The sequence below is a fragment of the Sebastes fasciatus genome, chromosome 23 (assembly GCF_043250625.1).
Source record: "Sebastes fasciatus isolate fSebFas1 chromosome 23, fSebFas1.pri, whole genome shotgun sequence".
NCBI lineage: Eukaryota > Metazoa > Chordata > Actinopteri > Perciformes > Sebastidae > Sebastes > Sebastes fasciatus.
The window spans coordinates 4526233-4553698 of record NC_133817.1 but is presented as its reverse complement, the minus strand read 5'-3'; the positions used below and the strand labels follow the sequence as shown (position 1 = coordinate 4553698).

At 41.8% G+C, this 27466-nt stretch overlaps 1 protein-coding gene and 1 long non-coding RNA gene across 3 annotated transcripts in view; one reads left to right on the top strand and one right to left on the bottom strand.

Moving 5' to 3' along the window:
• Window positions 1–13328, top strand: part of LOC141762089 (chemokine-like protein TAFA-2) — an 82207-nt gene extending 68879 nt beyond the window's left edge. Inside the window, exons 3-6 of one of the 2 annotated variants that reach the window (XM_074625953.1) lie at window positions 2933–3085; window positions 6620–6744; window positions 7336–7392; window positions 12831–13328. In XM_074625953.1, the coding sequence (XP_074482054.1) occupies window positions 2933–3085; window positions 6620–6744; window positions 7336–7365 (308 nt within the window). In that variant the 3' untranslated portion in view covers window positions 7366–7392; window positions 12831–13328. Of the gene's footprint in view, window positions 1–2929; window positions 3086–6619; window positions 6745–7335; window positions 7393–12830 lie in introns of both variants that reach the window. The other variant, XM_074625952.1, reaches the window with a different exon arrangement.
• LOC141762090 (uncharacterized) overlaps window positions 1–27466 on the bottom strand; it is a 119542-nt gene that overhangs the window by 9938 nt on the left and 82138 nt on the right. The window lies entirely within an intron of this gene.

Below are 27466 nucleotides of genomic sequence, written 5' to 3'. Positions count from 1 at the left end.
TACAATATACAGTACATACTGCATACTACTGAGGAACACAGTGTGCAGTATACAGTACATACTGCATACTACTGAGGAACGCATTATACAGTACATACTGCATACAGTACATACTATCCCCTTCCTTTGGTAAAGGACGGTCCGGTGTATCCTATGCTAAAGGCGATAAGGAGGAAGCTACTTAAGCCCTGGTCAGACCTGGGATTAACATGCGTGGCTGCTGTATTAGCCGTGTGTTTACTACCCGTTTATTTGCATATAGAGCGGGGAAGTGAGATCAGATCACAAGTGGTCACTCATTCCCAGACTCATTCTAATGCCAGGTGTGAACAGACATACTTAAAGCTGTCCAATTGTGATCCGATCACGGAGGACAGGGCCTTAGATACGTCATTTCACTCCGTTAGGAACCATCTTAAGCAAAAATACTTTTTGACTGCAGCCTTAGTGACGAAATAGCTACGAAAAACATGCTGTTTTTGGCTGCTGTTGTTGTGACCATAGCCTGTACCGCTACAGCGCTTTGCATTCAGGGATACAGTAGGTGAAGTAGACTGGTCCTGGATGCATACTGGAGATTTTTTCCCAATCAGTATGACATCAGGGTATTTTGGGCATACTGTAGATTTTGCTTTTGTTTGCATACTACATGCTACATCTTGGCAATACGTACTACTAGTATAGTATGCGGTTTCGAATACAGCATTTGTCCTTTTCTACCTGCTGTTCGCTGATATTTTCTAGCAGCAGCCATCAGTGAAATATTTGATGCTATGAAATCACAGACAGTCGGTAACCCAAATAGTGTAGGAGGAGGAAAAACATATGGTGCGAGCAATATTAGACTCCATCTGAATGTAAATGTTTTTCTGAGCTCTAAATAAAATCAGTAACAGGTAAATCTCAGAGGTATAGTGACGCTCAACAGTTGCAGAACATCTTTGTCAGATTTAATATCACTCAGTCTCAGCAGAGCGGCCGACTCCATCACCGTTAGTCTCAGTGGTTGCTTGTTACAGCAGCTGGGAAGCGCTGCCGTCCGCCGATATGACACGGCGAAGTGACAACGTAATTAACTGGGTTTGGTTGAGGCGCGACAGTACAGACAGTTAGGACCAGTTTCACGCAGTCATTTCAGATTTACTGTTTACTGCAGCAGCAGCAGCAGCAGCGAGTAGCTCAGCAGAAGGACACCTCAAGAAAATGTCACATGCAATTAAAAGAGAATGGAGCAGCTCAGGCTCTAAATAATTCAGACAATGGAGCGTGATCTGGAAATTGGCTCCAAATACTGCAGCGCTGCACTTTCCCCCTTCACATATCTGAATTTTTTTAAAGGCTGCTGCCTGTTGTGGGAAATCTGGAGCGGTATCAGTTCCAATCATTACCATCTCATACTTGACTTATTATTTATTTAAAAGGTACCATTCTTTCATCAGATATACACTGATCATGATGAAAATAATGTTCTTAATGATGTTTGCAATACCAGATCCTGATTGGTTACCACCTACCACTACACTGTTTAAAGCTGCTGCAGGTACTAAATGGTCTTAAAGGGAAACTCCACCAATTTTTACACATGATGATTAGTTTACTCGTCAAAAGGAGTACTACTCCGCTTGTGAAAACTGAGGTACGATATCTTTTGCGGCTTTGAAGGGAGCTCTATAAAGTCTGAGACAATAACCCTGATGATGTCATCAGGAGCTTAAAGGTGCCTAGTGGAGTTTTCTTGTAAACAAAGAAAAGTTATATTTACATTCAGGCTACATCCGAGACAGACGCAGCGTAGGGAAGAAGTCGGCGTGGATGAATGGGTAAAAGAAAACGTGTGAAACCAGAAGTCAACGTTGACTTATTTGTCACATAACTTCCATACATAAGTTACGCCACTTCTGGAGTTATTTTTACCCAAACCGTGATCTTTTCCTGAACTTAATTAAGCAGTTTTTAGTCACGTAACTTCCGTACTTAAGTTACGCCATTTCCGGAATAACTTTAACCCAAACTACAATATTTTTCCTGAACCTATCAAAGTAGTTTTGTTGCCGAAACCTAACCAGGTTGTTTCCTGTGAGAGTTTATTTTGAAAAGACTGTATGCATGTAAAGAGCGGTAATCGTCACTTGTGCTTGATATTGGTAGGAAAACATGAAAAATGAGGAATAACTTTTGGTAAGATATCATACGAACTGTTGTACGAGCGTACATTGTTACCAGTCAGGGAGGGTCTGAGGAATGATGCTATGGAGTTGCATTATGGGAAATATATTCAAGTGTGTTTGGAGATTGACCCATACTTTTTGAGGGGTTTTAAATCGGATAAAAGGAAAGTTCTGAGGGAAACACTGAACACTTTTCAAGGGCTCTCATTTGATCTTGCACATTCAGTCTACCTGGCGGGGTTGGTACCACTCAGCCTGTGAAAACAGTTGTTTAACGTCTTCTGTGACTCTTTAAGAAGTTTGTCAAATCAAAACATAACCCTGATGTCAAACAGCAGCGATATTATCAGAGCTATCTTGGCCTGCGCTCTGAGAAAGCAGATTTATAGCAGAAAGCCTGGGTTACACAGCGGAGGTGTGTGAATGAAAACCAGCATTCATCCTCAAAAACTTTAAGCCACTCAAACAAAACGATACGTTCAAAAGAATAATGCACATAAAGAGAGGAAGATTGAACCTGCTGTAATAAAAGGATCCTTTCAAAAGGAAAATGGTAGTCTGCTCTCCCTGGTAATTTTTTCATTATTGAGACAGATTAGATGAATGCAGAGCAGACAATAGAGACCCAAGAGAGATATTCTTATGGGACTCCAATCCAAGGCCGGCAGTGTGGGGGTGTGTAGATGAGGGGAAAATGACTACTGCACCGCTGGACTTGAATCTTTACTGATTATTCCATCTTTTCCTGTTGTTTTCTCCAGCAGCGCACCATGTCCCGACGGGCACCTGCGAGGTGGTGGCGTTGCATCGCTGCTGCAACAAGAACAAAATCGAGGAGCGGTCGCAAACGGTGAAGTGCTCCTGCTTTCCCGGGCAAGTGGCCGGCACCACCAGAGCCGCCCCGTCCTGCGTAGATGGTACGATCCGGCTGAATATTTCATGGCCCCTTCTTCTTCTTCTTTCTTTTTTTGCTGATTCTCCTTTCCACAAATCTTAAGGATTAGTTTTGCTGAGATCATCGATAAGTGTTCTAAGCACACACTAACTCACTGAAGTGTAATTTCTTCTCTGAGAATGTTGTCAGATAGAGCAGTCAGTCTGAGATCATTTATAAACGTCACAGTTTGTTATCATAGCAAATTACAGCTGCATGGGAATAATAGGTAATTACATGTTGGATTATTCATGAACAAATCCTAATAAGGAAAAAAGTGATTTTTATTACTGCACCATACTACGGACACAAAGACCTTTTTATGCAATACGAGAAAGGGACTGGTGATAACTGCATATTATAATTACACCATTTCAATTTAAATTCCTAAATTTAAATGTAGAAATTTCACATTAAAATCTTCATATGCTGTGGATTTCTAAATAATCTGTTATTATTTTCTTAAATTAATGTTTTGGTCTTCAAACTGTCAGAAAGATTTAAGTGTTCACCTGGCTTAAAGGGATAGTTTGGGTGTTTTGAAGTGGAGTTGTATGACGTACTTATCCATAGTCAGTGTATCACCTACAGTAGATGACGGTCGGAGCGCCCCCAGTTTGGAGAAACAGACGGGAGTTACCGGCATGGAAGCAAAGTGATGTACTACTGTGGACGGGACCGACAACAAAATGTATTTTAGTCACCTAAAAAAATCTATAACAATTTAAGTAGCGGGCCCAGAAACTAGAAAACCTGAAGAATCCATTAATACTAACCATGTCATACTAGCTTGTCGCAAAGGAGGCTAAATGACGCTCCAAACCTGCGCTAAATTTTGGCGAGGAAAAACTGGCGTTGCCATTTTCAAAGGGGTCCCTTGACCTCTGACCTCCAGATATGTGAATGTAAATGGGTTCTATGGGTACCCACGAGTCTTCCCTTTACAGACATGCCCACTTTATGATAATCACATGCAGTTTGGGGCAAGTCATAGTCAAGTCAGCACACTGACAGCTGTTGTTGCCTGTTGGGCTGCAGTTTGTTATGATTGGAGCATATTGTTTTATGTTAAATGCAGTACCTGTGAGGGTTTCTGGACAATATCTGCCATTGTTTTGTGTTGTTAATTAATTTCCAGTAATAAATATATACATACATTTGCATAAAGCAGCATATTTGCCCACTCTGATGTTGATAAGAGTATTAAATACTTGACAAATCTCCCTTTAAGGTACATTTTAAACCGATAACAAATATGCGATTAATCACGCAAGACACTCATGCGACTAATTGTGATTAAATATTTTAATTGATTCAAATGTGTTATAGAAGTAGCAAACTCCTTTAAGGAATAACTCCGTGCGTAGGTTGTGAGCTTAACGTTAGACAGAGAGAGAGACATCATCTTTGGCTCCGGCTCGCTGAAGGTGGGCTGACCTTTAAGGCGAACCAGCTATTCTCATTTTAGTGACCAAAAAAAAAAAACACTTGGCCACCTGGCTTAACAACTTTTCTGGCGGAAACCCTGAGTGAATACTGCGTTGTGAATCCAGGGTCCTTACGAAGAGGCTCCTGAGGTTGTGTTTTTTTTAATCACCAATGAATGAATGTGAAGCTGCCCCACTGCCTGATGCTAAATGGCTCGGAGGTTCTCTTAGCATTCTAATGTGTCAGACTCCCCGACTCAGCCGAAGTGGCTGCTTCACTTTGGTCTGAAAAGCGCGGGTTTTCTGGCTAAACTCTGGACCCAATCGTGTTTGACCTATTCCGTGACATTTTAGTATTGACATTTTCTGCAAATTAGAGCTGTGAGCCACTGGCTTCAGTTTAAAGCTCCACGGGTGATCTCAGAAAAAAAAAATGTTCAGCACTTAACCTTTTAATTATTCTTTCTTCTACAACCAGGGATTACCTTTTAGCTCCACTCCGTGTGAGACAATCTCCTCTTCATGTGAAGACAAATGAACCTCCGGATGTCTGAGAAAACTCGAATAGATTTGAATGTGTAATTGAGAGAGGTAGCCACAGAATAACGTTTCTAAAAAAAGTGTCTTGATCGCAACATGTTGTGGTCGAAGTTAAGAAAACTTGAAAGAATCTGGTGGAGAAGTTACCCTGATCATCAATTATCTGTGTAAAAGAACCTTTGTAAGGTCACATGTAGACAGTCAGACAGAACTACCAGGTTTCCAATTCTGCACTAACAGCAAAATTACAACTCACTATCTGCTGTTTTGTTTGAACCAGCTCATGTCCACAATTTCCAGAACTACTGCGTATGCTTTGGCCACACTCCAAAGACACTCAGCCATAACACTCACACTGTAATCTTCAATCCTGGCACATGATTGCAATTAAGGCATTTTTAACTTCTGATTTAAGGATAAATGCCTTAAATCAGTGCAAAAAAAGTGCAAAAAAACAACTGATTAATAATGAAAATGAGCTCAAGGTCAAAGCAAAGATTCGTAGGGATTTCTAACCGCTACAACAAAGACAATAAAATAAATAAAAGTATAAATCTATATTTCGTTGCCAGCTGTTTTCAGTCTGAGCTGCCCTCGTGTTTTTAAAGCGTCATTAACTGTTAAGTGAAACGTATCCCGTGCACTTTATGCATGTTTGGTTATCAATACTCCCATTTCATTTCACGAGGAAACCTTTGTGGCTTTTTAATAGATGCTGTTACACAACCGCCATCTGCTTGCAGTTGACCTGATGCACGTTTTACACCACGCCGCCGCCATAACCCCGGCTGGGTGGTACAAATTGATTCCCTCATGTCATAAAGCATCCATTCTGTGCAATTTAGTCTAGTGAGGCTCCGGTGTTATGTGTGGATTATAATAACAGTCCTCTTCATTAGCAAAGAACACTAATGCCGGTGGAGGGGGGATGTGGAACGTAGATAATGACCTCTGTAATATGCCAAATTTAAATGATGTCTTGTACAATGGAGTAGCAGAAGCTTAATGTGCTCTTTTATGGAGGCAGCTCGCTGCAGCTGAAGGTTTTCCCCTCAGCTGGCTGGAGTTCCTTTTCCAGTTCTCGGCTTGAACATTGTGGATATGTACGACAACAACAGAGTCTGTTGAATGCTCGACTAATTTTAAGCGAGTGTTGCCAGTCAAAAAGCTAATCTTGCATCATTTACCTGAGACAGCTGTCAAAATGTGAAATGTGACGTGACTTGTTGAGACACAGCGATGACGGTTATTTGAGGAGATGCTTCGTTTCAGCCTCAACAAGCCATAATGTTACGACCGCCTGCCTAATATTGAGTAGGTCGCCCTTTTGCCGCCAGCCCTGACCCGTCGAGGCCTTTAATAAAGGATTGAATGTTGAAGTAAATGGGATTTATTCGTTTTTTTACCGTGGTATCGAATTGCTATCAAGAAGCGTGGAATTTCACTGTTATCGGTATCAACTACTAAAACTTCTGGTATTGTGACATCACTATTACAGAGAACAAAGACACTATCTGCTCTTTGACCTCTAAATCTCTCTACATCACCAGCCTCGATAGTGGAGCAGAAGTGGTGGTGTCAGATGCATCCGTGCCTTGACGGAGAGGAATGCAAAAATCTTCCTGATCAGAAGGGTTGGAGCTGCGCTACGGGGAACAAGATCAAAACTACTAAGGTAAGTTTACGGACCAAAAAAAACACTTTCATGCGGCCGTATTCGAACCTGTTGAATTTGACCTCGCACACTTTACAGCTCCTCAAAGTCAACCGGCTGTGGCTTCTGTAACAGTCGTCTGCGCTGCCTTTATCCCTAAAAACAGTCGGTGCTTGGACCCCCGGGGGGCCTTTAATCAATGTGCTGCCATGTCGCCTTAGCACTTTCAAGCCACTTTGAGCACCCAAACTGGACAATTACTCACTCCAATTACCTGCTTTTAACGTTGTAACACGATGCCCATATCCTTCACTGTGTTATGACGACCCGTAGACTTCAGTTCTGCCTCTCTCCATGTACTTAATTATTTAAACTGCCCGCACCACACCTGCCTGGAGCCGGGAGCCTGGAGCCTGGGGCTATTGATTCAGGGACTTGTCGGGACCTCAAAATGGGATATATATATAGTTTTTTTCTTTTAGTGGTCATGGGTTCTGAGACAAGCCTGTCTAACATCCAGGAATGACTAGCAGATCTTGATAAGACCTTAAAGTATGAACGTTAAACGTATCTTTTCTGTTGTTGTCTTCTTTAACATGAACGCCTGGAAAGATTTCTGCGGACAAAGAGCAGCTTTGGTAACGTTGGATGCTTCGCAGCAGAGTCCAGGTAATAAACTTGTTTTGTTTATATAAATTTATATATATATTTGAAGGTTTTACTTATCTCCATATATTGTGGTCCTTACAGAGAAATCCACAACAGGGATCATTAATATGTCTCATTATTCATTGTACAAAAAGAATGTTTACCACGTAGTGTCGCCTCACATTTTCATTAAAAGGCAAATGGTATTATTAACCACATTTCCCAGCGGTGCAGCAACACCAGAGATGTAGAGGAGAAGAGGTGTGCGATCCACAAAGACAACAACAACAACCTGTTCAAAGCGGTCGGCATTACCCAGCGGATTTATCTTGCGCACCTTTGAACTCAGCTGGAGAAACAAATTTTCTTAAGTTTCAAATCTTTCTGCGGGCTGCTTGAAGCAGCGAGGGGTCGGAGCTTTCTTCTTCACCCCTGCAGAGCTTTTGGGGGAAAACAGCAACAACATAAAGCGGGAACCTCCCAGCTATAATGACCTCTATCGCTCCATATCATAAATGCATTCATACACACTGGAAACACCGTGGAGGATTCACAGCGTAAACAAAAGCAGCGACTGGCTACTACAAATCCCAGGACGCGGCGGGGAATACGGTCTGTCAGTGTGGAGTAAAATCTCTGAGTGATGAACGGCGTCTGACATGCACAGACGTTGAGCTGCGGCGTTAAAATCTGTAAATGCAGAAATCCTGGAGGGTAAGAAAGAAGAAGAAGAAAATGTGCCACCAGCAGAATTGCCATAAGGGTTCAGAGTTTATCACTTGTTAGATATTGTATAGGTATTGAAGATCAAATCTATTCTAAAGTCTGGTGTCAACTCTTCCAATAAGTGATCAAAACAGGGCAGGACCAGAATATATATGGTAATGATCTGCAGGGCCGCTGCTAGCCATTTAGGTGCCCTAGGCGTATTTGCTTTGTGAGTTTGCCTTTCATAATGGCATAATTTAATTTAATTATAAATGTCATTTATATTTATTTTAGACAGAGAAAGGTTAAGAAATGTGTGATAATATGTAAATAATAATAATAATCCACCATTAAAACTTACTATATTCATTCATGGAGCTCTGCAAGTCACTGCATGTTCTACAACACTGTCCTGCAAATATTTCAGAATAAAAGCCTTGTGTTAACAAATGAAGGAATTCTGTCCAGAGAAAAAAAATGCTTGAGGGCTTTTATTTTGAAATGAATGCAGGAAGTGTTGATTTAAAAATAAATCTTTACTTTTTTCATGTCCGTAACATAGTCTACAGATACAGACATTGAAACTGTAGTAATGTTGCTGGTATATTAATATACAGTCAATAGATCACTTTCACTGTGTTAAAAAGAGAAGCAGCTGACATGGAGCCGAGCTGCGCGAGACGTGAGCTTTAAAACTAATGGTACGTGTCCACCGGGGCGTTTTTTATTGCGAGGGCACGCGCTGCTTCCTGGCATTGGACGCTTGACGTGCTGCCACTAGACACAACACACTCGGCACCTGATTGGACGAACGCTTTCCCTCCATGGGCTGCTGCTCCCAGCTTTCAAACCGGAAACAACATGGCGGCTAATTTGGAAACTTTCTTCTCTTATTTCACAAAAATAATTCACCGAAATGTGTTTCTGAAAACATCTGAGGCGAGAAATAAGCCGCGCAGCTGCTGAATCTGTCTTTATTTTGATTTCAACAACGTCTATTTTAAAAAGATTCTCTGGAGTTTCGAGATGCGGCGAGTCGCGTCAGACGCCCGTGATTTTGCATAAAGTAGACTAGACCTCAACTTTATGCAAAATGAGGAACTGCCGTCGTGACGCTCCAGCTCTCGAATCGCACCGCCACGCTACCAGAATGCATTGCACGGCTGCTTACATTAGACAATGAATGGCAAGAGTGGAAAGGACGGATCCTGTGGACACGTACCACGAGCAAGCTACAACCTAAAAATCGCAAATCGCGTTAATGTGTTATCGTGTTAACTTCGGTTTGTAACAGTTGAGCCTGACAAATTAATTTTGAATGATTTCTCATACTACTACCCCAAAGTTCTCCTTGATGCTAATGTATTAAATTCCTATGATACCATTCAAATGAACACAGAGTGACATCATGCCAACAAATTTCCCTCCAGAAGAGTCACTAGAAGTTTTGATTTGTGGTGAGAATCCCCAGGTAGCCCTGACAGTGAAACTTTATTTGGATCTGCAGTGTCCCTGCTTTCTTTTTTTTCCGCAGATTTTACAGTCAGACTTTAAAAATCTTGCCTAGTGCAGCCTTAAAATGGCCATACTATGAAAAAATACCAGCCTCAGTATAGTTACAACACAAAACATATTGCTGAGAAGGACACTGCGGTGTGCCAATTACACGGCTGAATTACACAAACACAAGCCCGTGCACCTGCTGTGTTAAATCTTTCAGCCAACCATACTTCAGGCACTAAATGGAAACGAATCCTTCGCCAGTTAAATTAGCACTTGTCAGCCAGCAATTAAAACTAACGCAACACCCGCTGAAGACTTAGTTTTCCTCTCAGTATTTTTAGCGTTGTTTCAGACAGTCACTCAAATACTGTTAATGATCCCTTCCTCCCTCCTCATGAAGTGAGATCCATCTCTGAAGACATTTCCTCTTCTGACAAGAAGCGGCTCTGCTCTTTGTCTTTTCGGCGTGGAATTATTCTCAAATTAGTACCACATTAATCACGGTGACAGCTGAGAATGTAAATGACTCTGTAAAGGGAAGAATTTATTACAGCCTGGTACAGAGACCGGCAAAGTGCTGCGACAACCTAAATTTATGGAAACTCTTTACCCCGGGTTTGATATGATTATGCAGGTTTTCTTGTCAAGTGATGGCCTGATGGTTTTCGGATTGTTTTGCTTTTCTGCATAATTGAGGATGATTTATATGACACTATGCAGCGCGGCGGCGTCGCTGCTCCTGGGCCTGTTCTTTGTCAAACGAGCCATTTGTGAATTAATGTAAGCGGGCTGTCAGAGCTGTCCGTTTCCTATCAAAAGTTCAGCATCGATAATGGAGCCGTACAAGTTTTAGGCGACGGCTTCCCCTCAGTCCGTCAAACCCGCGTGGCGGCTGACAGACGGTTCGGAATCGATAGCGGACGTCGTTATGAAGGCTGTTATGTTATGTTCCTCGAGAGTCTTTTTTCCAGAATGTACTTTTTGGAGGAGCAGAGGAGCTGCCAGTCAGCCACTGTGCTTCATGACAGGCAATTTAATCTCAAGGAGAATGGAGGTCTTCAGAGTATCTGACAGCATCGAACTAGGAGAGAGGAAAGTGTGGAGCACGAACCCAACTCCTTCATTCTGGATACTGCATACTGTAGTCGAACTGATAGATCCATGAGCTGATCACGAATCACCATCGTTTTGGTCAATATTGAGATCACGATTATTTAACAGGATTACTCACTGACTTTGGCAACATCATGCATTTAATGAACTTCAAAAAAACTTGTCTTGATTTTCTTGGATTCTTACTTTAGATGAAGGCTCTCTTTCTGTCATCTTGGCTCGAGCTGAACTCGGAACATGCCATAGCCTTTTGGGGAACAGTGTATCCCTCAGGATTTTGACAGACTGTGGTGGGTGGACCTCGAACCCTCAAGGGGGTCTGTTCCCGAAGAAGATCTTGTATATTTTAATGTTAAATGCATCAATCTGGTGCACTTTGAGACCAAAACTAAGATACTAGATCTATGAGGAACTTTGCGCTTTAGTAAATAATTGAATCATAAACACATTGGTTGTGTATGTATGAATGGTGATGACACAAAAAGGTCACACCCACAAAGGTAAAAAATACGGGGTCGGTGATTCCAGACAGGTCGGGTAGGTTGCAGACATCCACTGAGGACAGTCTGCCTCGGTTGCATTTGAGCAGGGAGCCCCGCAGGGCAGCCAGTCGGCAACTCCGGGGTCTGAAATGTGAAGCCAATGCGTAAGTGCCTTAAACTTGCATTCTCTCTAACAGCCAGCAGGGGGCGACTCCTCTGGTTGCTAAAAAAAGAAGTCTGATTGTATAGAAGTCTATGAGAAAATGAGCCTACTTTTCACTTGATTTATTACCTCAGTAAACATTGTTAACATGAGTTTATGGTCTCAATCACTAGTTTCAAGTCTTCTTCAATACAGCATGATGTTCATTTAGTAAATTATGGTCCCATTTAGAGTCAGATAGACCATAAAGCAGGGGATGCTTTAGGGCTTTAGTGGCTACCTTGTGATTGACAGGACGCTACCACGGCGTTGTCCGGTCTGGGAGTTGTCGGCGTTTTCATCTTACGACTTAAACCCTTTCACAGTGTGATTCAGTTCATGAAAGTTAATTGTAACACTTCTGGTTGCAAGAAACCAAGATGGCGACAACCAAAATGCCAAACTTGAGGCTTCAAAACGGCAGTCCACAAACCAATGGGTCATTTTGTCCACTTCTTATATACCGTCTATGGGCGCAGTGAGCACTAAGTCCACGGTCCCGGGGAAGCAACGAAGTCCGGGCGAGGGGTGCTGTAAAGCTCACGGCCGGAGCCACCTTCAGCCCGGGCCTTTCCAAGCTGACCTAGAGTCGGTCACGTTGTACCGCCACGGAGGTAATGCGGCGCTGGCTGGCCCTTGCCGAGGAGAGGTCCCACGAGGGGATCCTCCCACACACCGAGCCGCCACACCGCTATAAATGAAACGGTTGCGTTGGATTTATAACACAAGATCAAACAAGAGCATCATTGCGTAATCACACAATAATCGTTTTATCTCGACTATCTTGTTTCCATAATCGCTGGAAGCCCAAATCATAACTGAAAATGAAATTCGATCAATCAAATTAACCCGGGATAACCCCTTCTGATTTTAGTGACCCATACCCGTAGCACCAGCCCTCTGATAAACTACTGCTAAGCCTCTATAAAAAAGCAAAACTGTCAGCCAGCAGTTTGTTTCATCCAACTCTTCCGCAGTATATTCTCTAAAGGCCACTAGCAGGGGTTTTAGACCTTTAGCCTTATTCCTCCTCTGAAGATAATGAGCTTTCTCACAGTGGCAAACATTAAAAATAAACTGCGAGAATGAAAAGAGGCTTCGGTATTGAATAATGTATCTGATTTTTGTAGCTTGCTTTGCCAACCTCTTTTGACATGTCAATCAGTGTGGGCGGAAGTCTCATGTCTTCTCGTTCTGATTTTTTCTGTTGATAAAGTTGAGTTTTATTACTGTTATTACTGCTCTTTTTCTTTTTCTGTATCAGTCTCTGCTTATGTCAAGTGCTCACTTCCATCGTGTTATACCACTGAGATAGAGGGAAACAGGTATTTATGTACAATATAGATGACAACTAAACACATGTGCTGCTTGGGGAGTTAGCTTTCTGAGATGTTAGCGCTGCTTTGATGGCTCTGATTTCATTTTAACACCTTTTTTTTTTTCTGTCACAGGTGAACCAACAAGTTCTTTGTCGGATCATCAACAGAGAAGTAACGCAAAGGACCTTTCTGTAAATAGAGACTTCCTTTCTTCTGGACTGCAATTAATCTTTGGAAAAATGCTGATTTGAATGCTTCTTCTTGAACTCTACGGACATCGAGCACTGATCATTCAGCACTCCTTTTGGAAAGGACTCCATATGATTAGCCTTACCGGACTACAGGATTTATCCTCTTGACATTGTACTGCTTGTAGTGGAATACAACAGTGAACTTGTGTTCATTTCTAGAGTAATATGTCCTTCGCTGGAGGATTTGCATCACAAGTTTGACCGGGGTTGAGGCAGCAGGTTTGTCGTAAGCATCGCAAGTATTCAATACAAAAAATGTGATTTTGTTTTATCGGTCGACTGTGGCTTTTATTCTCTAACAACGTGTAGTTTCAAAAGGTTCAGATGAGGATATGTAGCTGAGCAGCAGATATTCAGGGTGATTTTCAAAGAAGAACAACCACATTCATCATTGTATTGTTAATACTGTGTGCCACACAACACAGAAAGAAACCCAACCTACCACACATTATGAGGACTGCTGAACTGAACTAAAATAGTATAAGCTGATCAAACCTACCAGCTGTTAACAGACAGAAAGTTGGATTCAGTCAGTGGTTTATTTTTTCCTTTTTGAAAATCACTCTGCCATTTCCTGCCGCATCTGCCAGATTTTTTGTTTTTTGTCTCACAGCTCTGGAGTTCAGATTCTCGACAGCAGCAGCAGTGTAAATTAAACACACAGCATCTGGTCGCTGGCTGCGTTAATGACAACGAAGTTCCCAAAACTGTTTGACTAGTTACTCAAGTATCGCTGACACTTCCTTTGTCTGTGTAAGTGATGACATCAGTAATAAACTATGGTTGTGTAACTAAAGCCGTGTGTCTTTTAAGCATCTGTATGCTAACTGCTTTTAGCAATGTTAGTAACGAGATGTAACGAGATGATCCATGTCATTCACTTCACCTGTTAGTGGTCTTAATGTTATGGCTGATCGGTGTAGCTCAATGCACCGCTGTGCCCAAGTTCAGCCTCACAGATCTGCTAGCATGGCTGTAGGTACAAGTATGTTTCGGGCCAAGTCTTAAAGGGATAGTTTGGGTGTTTTGAAGTGGGGTTGTATGAGGTACTTATCTATAATCAGTGTATTACCTACAGTAGATGACGGTTGGCATGCCCCCAGTTTGGAGAAGCAGACAGGAGCAAAGCAATGTACATTCAGTCATCAAGAGGTCTGAAAAAGATGGATTGGTAAATTCTGTACAGCGACATTCCCATTCATAACGGATCCACCAAAGTCACACAATAGCACAGACAAACAACCAATGGAAGCAGCGGTAGACTAGCAACTCCCGTGTCCTGGAGTCTGGTGGCTATGGCGAGAGCATAGATGGATACAACGGCTTCAATTCCTTGTCGGAGACGGCAAGGTAAACCAGCGAAAATATTCTAAATATAGCGTACACTTAAAAGGATATCGTTTTTTGTAAGTGAGCCTTTCTTTGAGGTGTCTAAAATACGTTTTACTGCCGGCCACGTCCACAGCAGTACATTGCTTTGCTTCTGTACGGTAACTCTTCACCAAACTGGAGGCGTGCCGACCGCCATCTACTGTAGGTAATACACTGACTATGGATATGTACCTCATGTAACCCCACTTCAAAACACCTGAACTATCCCATTAACTCAGAAATCAGATGCAAAATGCTAGGGCTACTCCACTGGTTTAAGATGGGGTTTGGGCAGTTGAGTATATATTCTTGATTTCTTTGTTTTGCTCAGAGTACTATTGCACATGTAAGTCTACAATTCTACAAATTCCGATAACGAGATGTGGTTAAAGGGTCCTGAAAGAGTTGAGATGTTTTTTATAGACTGATTTCTTTTAGCATCCTTGCCTTTTTTATCTAAAGGTGAATATTAAAGAGGTGAGAGAGAGGGGTATGAAGTGCATCCCTCACAGTTGCTTGTAATATACAGAATTTACAGTATCTTATGAATTGCAGAGGAGGATAATCATGAGGTGCGTTACAAGGTTGTCGGGCACACCTGTCTAAATCTAATCTAATACAACAGGGCCGCGATAAATTCAACCTTTATGGAGCTCATCAGGTTTTGATGACGCCGTGTCAGAGAGGTGCTGACTCAGCTGTTAATCGTGGTGGTGTTGACTGGACTGCTTTGTACAGAAAGGTTATGGCTATGGTTGCTGTGTTGCTGATTGCTGAGTGATTAATTGATGCCATCTTCTATTGCTCATGTAAAAAGCATGTTTGTGAATGGGAATGTCGCGGTATAGAATTTACAGACCCTGAAAGCTGCAGAAAATGTTTTTAAGTCGCCTGATGAATGAATGCGAGTTCAGTAAAGTTTAATCAGCTGCTTGCCTGTCACTTCAAACTCCCCCAAACACATCAAGGGTCCTTTACAACCTCAGAGAGGGATGCTCAAGTTATCAAATCAACAGTCAAAGTTGGTTTTCAGCAAATCTGAGAAAAAACAAAAGCCCCGTCATGACTGATGTTATCACAGTGGGTGAAATCATGTAGTGTGGAGAAGAGAGAAGCGTTTTGATGTAAATGAGCAGGCAAATTGGTCACTTTATTTTGAAAGGCACAGCCCTGCGACAGATTTATCCCTGCTAGTTTCTTGTTAAATTGTCTCAAATGGTTGTCTTTTTTTATTTCACCCTGCCTTCCACAACAAGAGCACCATCTGTTATCGTCATGTTGACCCATTCGGAGTCCAATCTTTCTGCTTTTTTAAAAAAATAAATAAATAAAAATGAAACAACCTTCCAAAATTACAAGCCGATGCTTCATCACAGAAAAACACTCACACTGAATTTTGGCAAACAATTCTCTCTAGCTAGATAGGAGACAACAGCACCATTCGCACTGAGCCACAATTAGCCACTAAATCCATACTCCTCCTCCTCCTCGGAATCATAACTCAAATCTGAACACAATGACACGACACAGGTTTTTTGAGATTCAGCCTGAGTTACACTTTCCGAGGATATCATTATCTCGCAGGTCCATCGCGAATTAACGTCCATAAATCTGCTTAGATATCATAGAAAAGAAGACGCTCTCTTTAACTCAGAATCATGGTGTTTTTAAGTTTTCTTCAGTATCCAGTGATAGCTGTCTGTACATCCATCGGTACCAACCATGTCATGCAAGCTTGTTGGGAGGGAGGCTAAATAACGCTCCAAACTTGTACTACATTTTGGCGAGGAAAAACTGTCATGGCCATTTTCAAAGGGGTCCCTTGACCTCTGACCTCCAGATATGTGAATGTAAATGGGTTCTATGGGTACCCACGAGTCTCCCCTTTTCAGACATGCCCACTTTATGATAATCACATGCAGTTTGGGGCAAGTCATAGTCAAGTCAGCACACTGACACACTGACAGCTGTTGTTGCCTGTTGGGCTGCAGTTTGCCATGTTATGATTTGAGCATATTCTTTATGCTAAATGCAGTACCTGTGAGGGTTTCTGGACAATATCTGTCATTGTTTGGTGTTGTTAATTGATTTCCAATATACATATATACATATATTTGCATAAAGCAAGCATATATGCCCACTCAAATGTTGATAAGAGTATTAAATACTTGACAAATCTCCCTTTAAGGTACATTTTGAACAGAAACAAAATGTGCGATTAATCGTGATTAACTATTTTATTTGAATGACAGCCTTAATAATAATTAAAGTGTCAACGTTGTGAATGAAGCGTCAGACTATTTGACTTTTTGTCTCGTAAAGTTATGACTTTATTGTGTAAATCTCAGATGTTTTTTCCCTCAATGTGGCCCTAATACTCCGTAGTACATTTGCACTTTGTCCCTCACTGCATTAGACTTATACACTCACCGGCCACTTTATTAGGTACACCTTGCTAGTACCGGGTGGTCTTCATCTGCTTCAAGGTTGGACGTGTTGTGCGTTCAGAGATGGTATTCTGCATACCTTGGTTGTAACGAGTGGTTATTTGAGTTACTGTTGCCTTTCTATCATCTCCAACCACTCTGCCCATTCTCCTCTGACCTCTGACATCAACAAGGCATTTCCGTCCACACAACTGCCGCTCACTGGATATGTTCTCTTTTTCGGACCATTCTCTGTAAACCCTAGAGATGGTTGTGCGTGAAAATCCCAGATGATCAGCAGCTTTTGAAATACTCAGACCAGCCCGTCTGGCACCAACAACCATACCACGTTCAAAGTCACTTAAATCCCCTTTCTTCCCCATTCTGATGCTCGGTTTGAACTTCAGCAAGTCGTCTTCACCACGTCTAGATGCCTAAATGCATTGAGTTGCTGCCATGTGATTGGCTGATTAGCTATTTGTGTTAACAAGCAATTGAACAGGTGTGCCTAATAAAGTGGCCAGTGAGTGTATACTATATACTTAGACTATAAACTGTGTTACCTTCATCACAATGCTCAAATGTTTTGCGGCTCCAGACAGATTATTATTTTGATATAAAGGTTGCTGACCCCTGACCTATACAGACAAGATCTTCCCATAAATTAATATATAGTTAACGACACTATCTCACCTACAAATTTCCCAATATTACATATAATTCTGTTGTCTAGATGAGAGCTTCTTAAATGTTTTTAGCTGAGGACCCCAGTGAGAAATTAGCTTCCCTTGCTCTGGGAAACAGGCTTATTAAAAAATTTCATATCCTCGTCATAAAGGGACCCACCAGCAACAAGCCTATAAATCAATTTGGATCTCAACCCACAGCTTAAGACGCGCTGCTCCAGATTACTGTTGAGGATTTTCCATGCTTTTTTTTTGTTGCATTGCTGACACCTCTCAATTTCTAAATCTCTTTCGGGAAATTACAAGAGAGGGGAAAAAAAAAAAAAAAGTTCCCACAACGGAGGCGATGGTGTTATCAGGAGGTTATCCAGCTGCAGATGTTTGACAGAGAAATGAGACAATTTGGAAATCTTGTTTGTTCAGTTTTTTAAATGGACCTTGGTTTTCTTTTTCTTCACCCTCTCTTGTGCTCGCTGTAAACACTGTTGCTCGTCTGCGTCTGTCAAACACACTGAATGACTCCCAGCCCCGCTATCCTTTTCTCCAAACAGCGAGTCTGTGAAATGTGTTGCACCGAGAACAGAAGACGAAGCGCCGCCCGGAGCGTCGTTCTCGACATTTCGACTTCAAAAACATCCCGAGCTTCATTCTTCCTTCACCGAAGGCGTCCTTTGGCTAAACGACAAACATTTTTTCCCTGTGAATCAAAAGGCTGGCCTCGGCGTGTCCAAACAGTTTGACATTTCCGGGGTCAATGCCAGACTCCCGTTCGGCATCTGAGTCACTTCAGAGGAGTCGGAGGAGCGTCTGGGGGTGGTGGTGGGGAGGGGGGGATGGAAAATACAGAAAAACCTCGCTTTCAAAGCTTTGATTTCTTTCAAGAGATTCAAATGAAGTAAAGGCAGGCAATTCTCTCTCTTCCTTTTTCTTTTTTTTCTTGCTGCAGTCATTACAAGAGCACATCAAAGGAATCTCCTCCTCTCACCATATGTTGTGTAGTTTCATAATCTAATGAGGGTTTTGTAATTACACAGTCCACCAGGGGAATAGAGCTCATTGATTCTCTGGGAAAAAGAAATTTCATTTCGTTTAATCGTTTTACATAACAAAAGGACTTTACATGTTAGAGAGAGAATTACAGATGGATGTGATGTGGAGTCGTCCAAAACTTTCCAGGCCAGAGGAGATTATGTTGGAGAAAGGTACCAACACTCGGGACATTTTTCATCTGATCATGTAATTTGTTTTCCCCCGGTGCAACGGTATAGTCTGTATGACATTTCAATATATGTGTGATATACAAGTAATGAATGCTGCTGTTTTTTTTTATGGATGCACCTCGCATCCGGCAATGGGGGGAAATCCTCAGATGCATTCATCAAGCCATCAAATGACGAATGAGACACTGGCTGTAATGGAATTATTTATGTGTTTCTGCGGGTATAATAAAGGCTATAGCTGTGAGAGAGAGAAGTGTTGATTCACGGTAGCCTTCTCGCCGCTGCTGTGTGTTGAAATCCTTTTAAGCCGAGCCTGGGAACTCCAGTCGGAAAACTTTGCTTTGTCTCAGCCGTGAAACCTCCATCTTCTCCAGTCGTGACCGGAATGCAAACAAACAGCAGCTTATGGAAACTTACGCCTGAAGTCTTCATTTCACCTACCCATCTCACAATAAAAAGAAATAAACATTACAATGTAGGGCTGGGACGATTCGTTATCTCCCGATACTATCACGATACTCGGGTGCAGAGTCGATATCATGATTTATTTTGATTTTTGTTAACTTTAACACTATACCATGGGGAAAAACTTGAATCACACACTTCTAGGGACTTTTACTTTGAAAAAATCTCTATATTGATACAGTAAAAATGTCACAAATTAGTGGTATTTTCTTTTTAATTTATAAGGGACATGAATATAATCCAATCAATCTTATTTCCATATATGAATTTTGTATATACCCTTTGTTAACACCTTATTTTGAAAACCTGGACGTAGTCACATGTGTGTACTAAATTTTCCAAGTCCATCTCTAGCTCTCCCGTCAGCTCCGTTCTCTTTATCCATCCATGGTCAGCTCCATCGGGGTTCGTTTGAATGCGTTTAACATAAATGTCAGTATCTGGGTGCTCTACAGTTGTAGCGTCGGCCCATTTGACCACGCAGATGAGAGCGACGGCCGGCTTGACCGCACGTTACCGCGATACGATAACGTTTCCTGTCCGTGACAGAGTTAGCATGCAGCTTTAGCCGTGATGTCTAGCTCTGCTTTACCTATCAATGTGTGAAACCCAAAGTGTTTCCATACTTTACTGTATGTGTAGTGTTTATAACTTTGGCTTTAACATGTGAGGGTGCAGGTCGTATCCACGTTTGGCTTTGTTTTTCTTGAAACGGATATGACGTCACGTTACTCAGACTACAACAACAAAAGCGGTAACTTCCTTCTACCTCTGGATAGACTCAAATGAAGCAATTATATCAATTCAGGCATTAAAAAATCTATTACAAAATTGTGCGATACAAAAGTGAATCAAATGTTTCTCCACACCTATTACAAAGTCATTTTAATTTGTATAACCATCTGTTGCATTGTCTGCATCTGTCATCAAGGATCAAAAGTCTCTCCTGGCTCAGTAACGCCAGTCTGAAGGCTACTGTAAGTGGCATGAGACTAGATTAAAAAAATAAATAAATGTAAATAATTGAAGGATATTCAAATTATTTCTGCTAAATTTTAACTTATTTTTGTAATAATCATAATTCTGAAAACCATGCATAAGACTCGAGCGATCTGCTAGACGCTTGCAGCAAGTATCGCATCACCCAGACACAGCAGCAGCAACTCAACGATACGGTGAATGTTTGAGAAAGTTGCCTATTCACACATCCAGAAGACGTGGAGCAACCACACATCCACTCTTCTTCCAGCTCTGTTTTGATATCCGTCAATTTAAAAAAAGGGGTATTTTGCCTTTAGCAGCTCCTTTACTGCTTTTTTACTAGGTAACTTTGTCTGTCTGTCATTTGGTGCTGGTGGATGGTGGGTTTATTAGTATTGTTATAAAAAGAAAAACAGCTGCCTGCTGCTTCTGGAAAACAAGTTTGATGAGAATGAACCAAATCACTGAAAGAAAAACGAGCTAAAAGCTCAGAAGAGCTGAAGGGAATAATAGATCTGTAATATTATAGGTGATAATTCTCTGAAGGATTGTCACTGTAGGCGACTCCTTTCACATAACAGTCATTTGATCTATTGTTAAATATAAAGTTATTGATTAGGGCAGCTTTAACCTAGGCATTTGTGTATATGATACATTTATATTTATTTATTTAAATCACAAATAATTTCTCTGCCTTCAGCTGCTGCAGAAACTATCACATCATCTTGCTTTAAAGAGTTCCCAGACTGTTCCGTAACATCTTAAATTGCCTCGTTGCTGTAACACTTTGTATTCGAGACATGAAAATGAATATGATATAAACGTCTGCTTTCATTACGCACTTTTAATATAAAACAAATGATTACATTACATTACAGATTTGGTAATGCATTTTTAATATAATACATCATCCATCTGGCACTCCCAAATTAGTGCTCTCACTTTGTACATCGCAATTACTTCTGACAGGTGGAGTGGATTAATGTGAGCCTGAGCATGACTTTCACTATCTGAGGGTTTTCCTAAAATCAGATTAATAACTGTTTGAGCTTTTACTTGTCATTTTCTTTTTGATTGATTGATGATTTGTTTGTTTATTGCAGCCTTTGGTGTCAAGCGCTACCATTTCTGCACTGCATTTCCCAGAATTCACCTGTTTTTTTGCTTTGTTTTATTTATTAATATTTCCATTTTATGTTACAGTATACTTCTTTTCTAATTTGTTTCTTTTTTTTATTATTATTTTCTTAATTTTCATTACAAACAAAAAAAGTAACATCTACAGACATACCAACCCCACAAAGAAAATAAACATAAAATAAATTAATTAATTAATTAATAATAATAATAAAAAAATTATAAATAATGAATAATAATAGTAACAATAATAAAAATAAAAATAAAATAAATAATAATAATAAAAAATAAAAATAAAATAAATAATAATAATAAATAAATAAAATAAATAAAATAAATAAAATCCTCATCCTCATCCTCATCTGCAACCGCTTATCCCGTTAGGGGTCGCGGGGGGGGCTGGAGCCGATCCCAGCCGACATTGGGCGAAGGCGGGGTACACCCTGGACAGGTCGCCAGTCCATCACAGGGCTGACACATAGAGACAGACAACCATTCACACTCACATTCACACCTGCGGGCAATTTAGAGTCCACAATTAACCTAATCTGCATGTCTTTGGACTGTGGGAGGAAACCGGAGTACCCGGAGAAAACCCACGCTAACACGGGGAGAACATGCAAACTCCACACAGAAGGGTCCCAAGCCTGATTCGAACCTGCAACCCTCTAGCTGTGAGGCGCCAGTGCTAACCACTGCACCACCGTGCAGCCCAAAATAAATAAAATAAATAAAATAAATAATTAAAAAAAGACAACCAATTTCAGTAAATATATGATTAAAAAAAAGAGAAACATCACAGTATTCGGAGCAGGAAATGGAAAAACTTAAATCAATACTTTAAATTAATCTGTAATCCATGGTGTAGCAGCCGGTAAAGTCTGACTGCAGCTGTGAAAAAAAGCTGGACTAAAATGTTCAGAATAAATATGAGGCATTACTCTATTTAATCAACAGGTGCTGTGGTTTCACCCGAGCGATGTAATTGGCTAAAGACGTGTTCGCCATGCTGATGATTGCCGAGCACAACGTTGTAAAGAAAAACTTTTTATTCAGACCACATGCGTCGGTAACCGCTGCATAAATGCTGAACCTCCCCTGAGGACATTTCTTTACTGTTATTGTAGGTGCTACAGTGATGCATCACAGTTGTACCCATTAATGTTGTTAAGACCGCCCTCGGGGGTGTTATCGCTATATTTAGTTATCGGATATTTGATGAGGGATGGATCCCACGAGCACGTACGCCGACCGGAGCCGACGTTATGAGCGGTATCCGGTCCTTCTCGCGCCAATAAAAACTGAGACGTCTCTAATTAGAACCAAGATGGATCGCGCCTGTTTGCCGCGTTCCCCTGAGCTCTGAGAAACATCCCTCACAGCGCGGGGTTTGGATTACATGTGGAGAAGACAAAGGAAGCAGAGGGAGGGATTCATCCTGTTTATACTTATAACACTTGACTTCCTGTGTCTCGGTGTCAAAGTGAGTACGTCCCCCCCCTCCGTCCTGCTCGACGTCTCATCAACCTTTGATCTCAAAACACACCAGGGATTGGAATTAAACAGTTAAAGCTTACAACATGGGTCATATCTCAACGTTATACTCAATCTGGAGATGTCATCGCTACGACAACAAGGTCCAATCACACAACAAACCCCTCATTAAACCACAATATCTACAGCACTTATCTTGAAGTGGAACCAAAAGTGATCACACACTTAAAAAAGTAACAATGCCTGCCGAGGCGCGGCTGCTGCTCTCATCTAAGTGCACAGCGCTACGTTCCACTTTTCCATCCCATGACCATGGCAACCACGAGGACCACACTGAGAGAAACAATGGAGCAGCCAATGATACTTGTATTTCAATACCCAGAATTACATGACACTTTATCACTGGTGTACAAAGAAGTCAATGTAAAAACACAATGGGCATGATGGAGCAACATCAGATGAAACAATCTTAACTATATACTGAATGTGCTATATTAATCATATGGCTAGCGTAAGGATGTGAGCGACTTTGACACTGTACTGGCTACACGACCGGGTCAGAGCGTCTCCAGAACTGCAGCTCTTGTGGGGTGTTCCCGGGTCACAGCGGTCAGGACCTACCAAAAGTGATCTAAGGAAGGAAAACCAGTGAACCGGCGACAGGGTCAGACCCGAGGCTCATTGATGCACGTGGGGATCGAAGGCTGGCCCGTGTTGTCCGATCCAATAGAAGAGCTACTGGAGCTCAAACTGCAGAAAAAGTTAATGCTGGTTCTGATAGAAAGGTGTCAGAACACACAGTGCATCGCAGTTTGTTGTGTATGGAGCTGCAGACCGGTAAGGGTGCCCCGTGCTGACCCGTGTCCACCGCCAAAAGCGCCTATGATGGGCATCAGAACTGGACCACGGAGCAATGGAAGAAGGTGGCCCGTTCTAATGAATCACGTTTTCTTTTACATCATGTGGATAGCGATGAGTTCCAGGTGTTGACTCGGCCTCCAAATTCTCCAGATTTCAATCCAATGGAGCATCTGTGGGATGTGCTGGACGAACAAGTCCGATCCATGGAGGCCCCACCTCACAACTTATACAGGACTTAAAGGATCTGCTGCTGACGGCTTGGTGCCAGATACCACAGTAGACCTTCAGAGGTCTAGTGGAGTCCACGCCTCGACGGGTCAGGGCTGTTTTTGGACCTATTCAATATTAGTCAGGTGGTCATAATGTTACAACTGATCGGTGTATATTACAATGTTACTATGTGTTCAAATGTAAACCTGTAAAATTTAGTTTTCGGCAAGATCTTGAATCAATACGGTTGATTGAAGGAGATGTTTCCACAGCAATATAAACTAGATATTCAAGGGAATTATGACCTGTTTAACTATTTATTTACTTTTGTTTTTTCCGTGGTATGGAGAATTGTTGAATTTCACTGGCATTGGTATCGACTACTAAATTTCTGCTATCGTGACATCCCTAACCTGTACTATACAGTACCAGTCACACTGCTATTCAATACATAATACGTACATTCAGCTCTTAAAGCTGACCTAAAACTGCACTTTTGGTGAATAAATCACTAAATTTAGAGCTCAATCGACTTACAGCAATAAAGCAGTAAACTGGGAAGTATGTAGCACCATTGATGTTAATTTTATACCACACTGATTCATATCAGGGGCAGTTTTGTGAGAAAAAAAAAAAAGCTGTCAAAGCTTTGCTTTCAGAGGAAGTGAGCAGCTTTGCATTATGCTCCGGCGAGGTTTAGCGACCAAATTAAAGAGGCACGGATACAATGAACACCGAGGCATCTGGTGTTGCATAATGTCTGTAGAAATCAGTTTTCCTCAAAGCTGTCTCTTCATTGTCTGCCCGCATGACACACATTTCTGATTCTATTGTGAAGCTAAAAATTGGTTGAAAATTGGTAAAAAAAAAAAGAGCAAATGAGATGCTGCTGAGCGTTACATCTGCTACAGCGAAGCAGACAAACGGATGGCATTGATGATTTAGAGTGAGCCATCGGTGTCATCAAACTTACCTGTGTGCAGCACGGAGAGGCTGATAAAGTCATTTGCTTTGCCATTGTGTCTACCACCACTGCTACGGTTTTTATTATCTGGGCAGTGCGGGATGAATTTGCCATCATAAAAACAGGCCTGTGACAACAATAGCGGCGAGGGAGATTGACAATAACCAAATAACACGTGAGTGAGAAAACCCGAGCTTTTCATGAAAGCAAGTCATTTCAATAACTGTCAGATGTCTGGTGGCAAATCAGGACTGAACGAATGTGTCTTTTGTCAGTTTTGTCAGAGTCTTTGTTTCCTGACAGTGTCTTTATCTGACTGATCCAAACACGCCGTCTAGGTATGCCTCTGTGTTCATCAAGGCCAGGCTGAGATATTTTCTCCCAGCGTTGACTATATATGCCAAGGAATCATAATAGAGTTTCTCTCTCTCTACTCCACTTCAATTATAAGGAATAAAATATGGGATTAGATATTTTTCAGGGCTCGTTTTCGTCCTGTGCACAATCCATTTTATTCCTCGCAATTTCACACTTTCTCCAGTCACAAGTTAATTAATCAGGTGGAGACGGTTGGGGTTACTTCATCTCAAGACTAAATGACCCATATTTAGCACAAAGAAAAACTTCACTATGTGAAGAAGAAGAAAAGCAGCACCGGAAGCCGGGGCCCTTAGTGTTCAGCGGCGATGGTCCCCCGTTTCATCTCCGGGCTGCTTTTTAACGAGATAAACCCTCTACTGACAGTGACCTGAGATGAAAGTAGGAGACGCAAAGCCGGCGAAGAGTTCAGGGAAAGTTCTCCGAACGCCGCACCTACCCACCCACTCACCCCCGCCTAAATCTATCTGAACCCCGGGCCTGGTGCTGCTGGGGGGAGGGACGTGGGTAAGGGCGGCGGAGTGCGGCGGTGGACTAGAAAAAGTTCCCTTCGCCTCTATAACAACTTTGCGGTTGATCCCACAAGGAGGCCCCGCTAGGTGCTAAAGATGCCGGGATTGACGGCTCTAATCTCGCCGACTCTCTCCGTCTCGCTCGAACTTGGCCTCTCCTTTTGTTCTTTAAGCCCAGGATTCTCTCGTTCGTACAACTCTATTTGGACGCAGCGCTGCTTTCTGCCGAAGGGGAGGGGTTGAGAGGAGAGGAGAGGAGCAGAGAGGAGAGGACGCTGCTGCTGCGGGGAACCACAGAAGCGGAACAGAGGATGCTGCCACGGTTGAAGCAGCAGAGGTTCAACGTCCTCTAAAAAGGGACAAACTGTTGGGTGTGTGTCAACCTGCCGACCCGTGTGAACGACTGGGATTCTGATCACCTGACATACGAACACATACACCACATGAAAACACTTTACCATTACATATGTGGTGATTTAGTGGTTCTCAGTCTGTCTGCTTTTCATTCTAGCCGTCTAATCACCCGGGATACAAGTTGAACGCAATTAAGTACCTGCAGAAGCAGAACAGAAAGGCAGCAGCACTCTGGCATCCAGTGCGTTCGTAACAACTAGCCAGATGAAAACTAATTTGTTTTGGCTGACACGGGAACATTTTGTTAACAGCAAATTTGCTTTGTCGGAAAGGGGTGTGAAGGTGCATTCAAGAGGTGATTGAGAAGATACTACCGAGTCACCTTCAGTGTTTTTCTCCTGTTCTTCCTTATGTCGTGGCAGAGAAGTATGAAGACCAGGTGAGACAAGAGGAGGGAGGGACATCAGACAACTCAAAACAGTTGTGAAAATGCAGAGTTGGTGGTGTGAGGGTTAAAAATGCTCTGCATTGAATATATAAGGCATTATTATAAAGCACCAAGGCACTTTTATTGGAGCTTTGGAGTTTCCCAGTCATGAGTGTTGACATGAAAACTATCTATTTGCCAGAATCTCATAATTACGGTAATATTTCATGGTCATATCTAGAAGGTAACCCGCGAGTTTGGGAAACGAGAGAGATGGTTAAGGTTAGGCATTGACCTCGAGCGGTTATGGTTAGGATAGGTCGTCGGGCAGCGAGTCTCGTGAGATTTTTAGCAGATCTCAGATCAGATTTCGCAATTGATGGGTTACCTTCTAGACGCGACCATATCTCATGAACATGGCATAAACCTTGAGCCAAAACATAGCTTTTCCCTGCCTTGCTTGTTTGATGTCCTCACAGAAACACAATCATGTGACCCTCAGTGTTTCCCTACATCGAGTCTGGATGACATCTATTAATAATCCTTTTAGGCAAACATCTAAAAAACATGCCAATTACAGTATTTGTGTATATGGCTCCATCTGGTTAAACACTAATTCTTGGTCCGTGCCTACTGGCAAGGCCTTGAACAAAGTAGATTTGTGTTGAGCATTGAAAGTAAGATATGCAAAGATTTATGATCTAGCTTGGTGATATGAAAAATCCAGGATTTAAAGAGAGGAAGATGCCGATTCGGAACGCTAGTTATCTGCTACAACCTAAAAAATACAGTGCGGCGACATAAAGTTGTCTCATTGAGTTCAAACTCACTGTGTTAGCCTCAGCTCCACATAAGTGGAACTATTAAGTTGGCTGACTTGTTAAAATTCAACTCTTGCACTTCCATTGCAATCTTGTGAATATCACACTTCTCTGGTGTGCCTACTTCTATTACCTTTTATTCTCTGGATAAGCAAACTAGTCAGCTTGTCTGTTGAACTTCCCATTAGAAAAGTTCTGATCATTAATGAA